This window comes from Marmota monax, unplaced genomic scaffold (genome assembly GCF_021218885.2).
Source record: "Marmota monax isolate L192 unplaced genomic scaffold, Marmota_monax_Labrador192_F-V1.1 WCK01_AAM20220418_F8-fsc00151, whole genome shotgun sequence".
Classification (NCBI taxonomy): domain Eukaryota; kingdom Metazoa; phylum Chordata; class Mammalia; order Rodentia; family Sciuridae; genus Marmota; species Marmota monax.
This window is the reverse complement of record NW_026694226.1, coordinates 3805123-3807617: the sequence shown is the minus strand read 5'-3', so window position 1 is coordinate 3807617 and position 2495 is coordinate 3805123. Positions and strand designations below refer to the sequence as shown.

The 2495-nt window shown below is 40.1% G+C and overlaps 1 protein-coding gene across 1 annotated transcript; it reads left to right on the top strand.

The window, feature by feature from the left end:
• The first annotated feature begins 655 nt into the window (after positions 1 to 655).
• LOC124108273 (olfactory receptor 6C2-like) lies at positions 656 to 1594 on the top strand. The gene has a single exon (XM_046466710.1). The coding sequence runs from the start codon at positions 656 to 658 to the stop codon at positions 1592 to 1594; it is 939 nt and encodes a 312-aa protein (XP_046322666.1).
• The last annotated feature ends 901 nt before the right edge of the window (positions 1595 to 2495 follow it).

Below are 2495 nucleotides of genomic sequence, written 5' to 3'. Positions count from 1 at the left end.
TATAATGTTTCAGTAATACTGTGTATACTAAAATGAACTCATAAAAGAAATAATTTTCATTCATAAAGTATAAGAACCAAAAAGCTAAGGTGCACCTTTATGTTCTAAATTTTTCAACTTATTCAGAGACAATTGAACAAAAAGAAAAAAAACTCTAAAATGAATGTGCTGCTGTTAAAATTCATTACAACAACTTTAAATGATCAACATAAAATCCTAATTAACAGATCATACTTGATTTGCAAAATAGAACATTACAGTATGTCAGCGGAAGGCAAAGAAAGGTGAAGATGGGAGAAGAGAAGTCTAAAATTGTCATAGTTCTTCCAGAATAAGAACACATAGAGTATCACCTGCAGGCAATATTGTTAATATACTGCATTCTGCACATATGATTTATGTTTTGTTTGGTTTTTATTTGACATTATTACTGATGCAGTACAAGTATAAGATCTATATTCAAAATTTTCTGTAGAAACTTTCTTGTAAGAAGTCAATGCTATGAGTGTGTTCAATACGACAATTGATTATCAGGTAAAGAAATATTAAGTGCACTGAGCTGTCTGGCTGGGATGTCACCAGTCAGGCTCCAATGCTGGCTTCTTTTGACACCTCTCTTCAGGTCCACTCGCTTGTGACTTGGCACAAGGCAGGGATGAGAAATCATACAGCAATAACAACATTCATCCTGCTGGGATTGACGGATGATCCAAAACTACAAGTTCTAAGTTTCATATTTTTGTTTCTCACTTACAAGTTGAGTGTAGCAGGGAACCTCACCATTATCACACTCACACTTTTGGATTCTCATCTTAAAACTCCCATGTATTTTTTCCTCCGAAATTTCTCTTTCCTGGAAGTCTCATTCACCACTGTTTGTATTCCCAGATTCCTGTACACCATGACAACTGGTGACAACACTGTTACTTACAATGCTTGTTTCACCCAGGTATTTTTTATTGTCCTGTTTGGAGCAACAGAATTTTATCTCCTGGCTGCCATGTCCTATGACCGCTATGTGGCCATCTGTAAGCCCCTGCACTACACAACCATCATGAGCAACAGAGTCTGTGCTATACTTGTCCTCGGCTGTTGGTTTGCTGGACTACTGATCATCCTCCCACCCATTGGCTTAGGCCTCCAGTTGGAATTCTGTGACTCAAATGAGATTGATCACTTTGGCTGTGATGCGTCTCCCCTTCTACAGATAACCTGCTCAGACACAGTGTTTTTAGAGAAAATAGTCTTGACTTCTGCCACACTGACACTAAGTATTACCTTGGTGTGTGTCACTCTCTCCTACACATACATCATCAAGACCATTCTAAAATTTCCTTCTGCCCAACAAAGGAAAAAGGCCTTTTCCACCTGCTCCTCCCACATGATTGTGGTTTCCATCACCTATGGCAGCTGCATCTTCATCTATGTCAAGCCTTCAGCAAAGGAAGGAGTGGCCATTAACAAGGTGGTGTCCATCCTCACTACTTCAGTTGCCCCTTTGCTTAACCCTTTCATCTATACACTTCGAAACAAACAAGTAAAAGCAGCTTTCAAAGACACAGTAAAACGGATTGTATTTCTCTCAAAGAACTGAGAGCCTATTGATGTTTGCTGAGGCTTACTTACATTTAAATCTGAATAATTGTGAGCACTGTTCATGAAAATGACAAACATGGCTTCTTCCAATTTGGTAGACTGTGGGAAGCCATTCTTGCACGTGATTGGGCACCTCCCAGATTGGGTGTGAGGCGCTCTGGCTAAACTGTGTCAGAGCATTACCCACCCTCTCCTGGTGTGAGAGCCTGTCCGTGTGGGGGTGTGACTGACCACTGACCCTGACGCCAATCACTGACCCTGACCTTGGAGTGCTGCCCCCCTCGACCTTCATTGGATGGAATTTTCCCCTGAATTTCTTGTTCCCCAATAAAAGGCCACTCCCTGGTGTGCCCTCCCTCTCTCTCCTGCTAGCCCTGAATAAGCCTTGCTGCCCTACCGGGTGGTTTGAGGTGTGAGTCAGAGAGGTGAGAGCCATCTCGTACCTGGTCATAGAAAAAGGTAACTGAGTCTGTGTGTTTATTTTGATCTCACTAGTTAACTTTTATGCCAAGAACCTCTTTAATGAAACCAGTGTGCTGGTCGCATGGTGGAATTTGGCACCTAACAAGGGGGCATTCTAGATTAGCTAGATTGAGTGGGAGCACACTATAAAGATAAAGGAATTGGTGACGATTTTGGGTCACAAAAGTACCTGGAGATATTGAAGGAATGAGACATTAAATTAATTAAAATGGGAAATTCAACTTCTACAGATAAGGAGATGTATCTATTTTATTTATTTTTTTACAGGTTTTTAAAATAATTTTTATTTTTTAAAAGTAAATTGTACATTACAGGAAAAAACACACACACACACACAAGCAAAGAACAAAGTCATCCAGTCACAAGAAGCTTAGTTGGACATGTCCCTCTAGGTTGTATGCATATATACACAATAT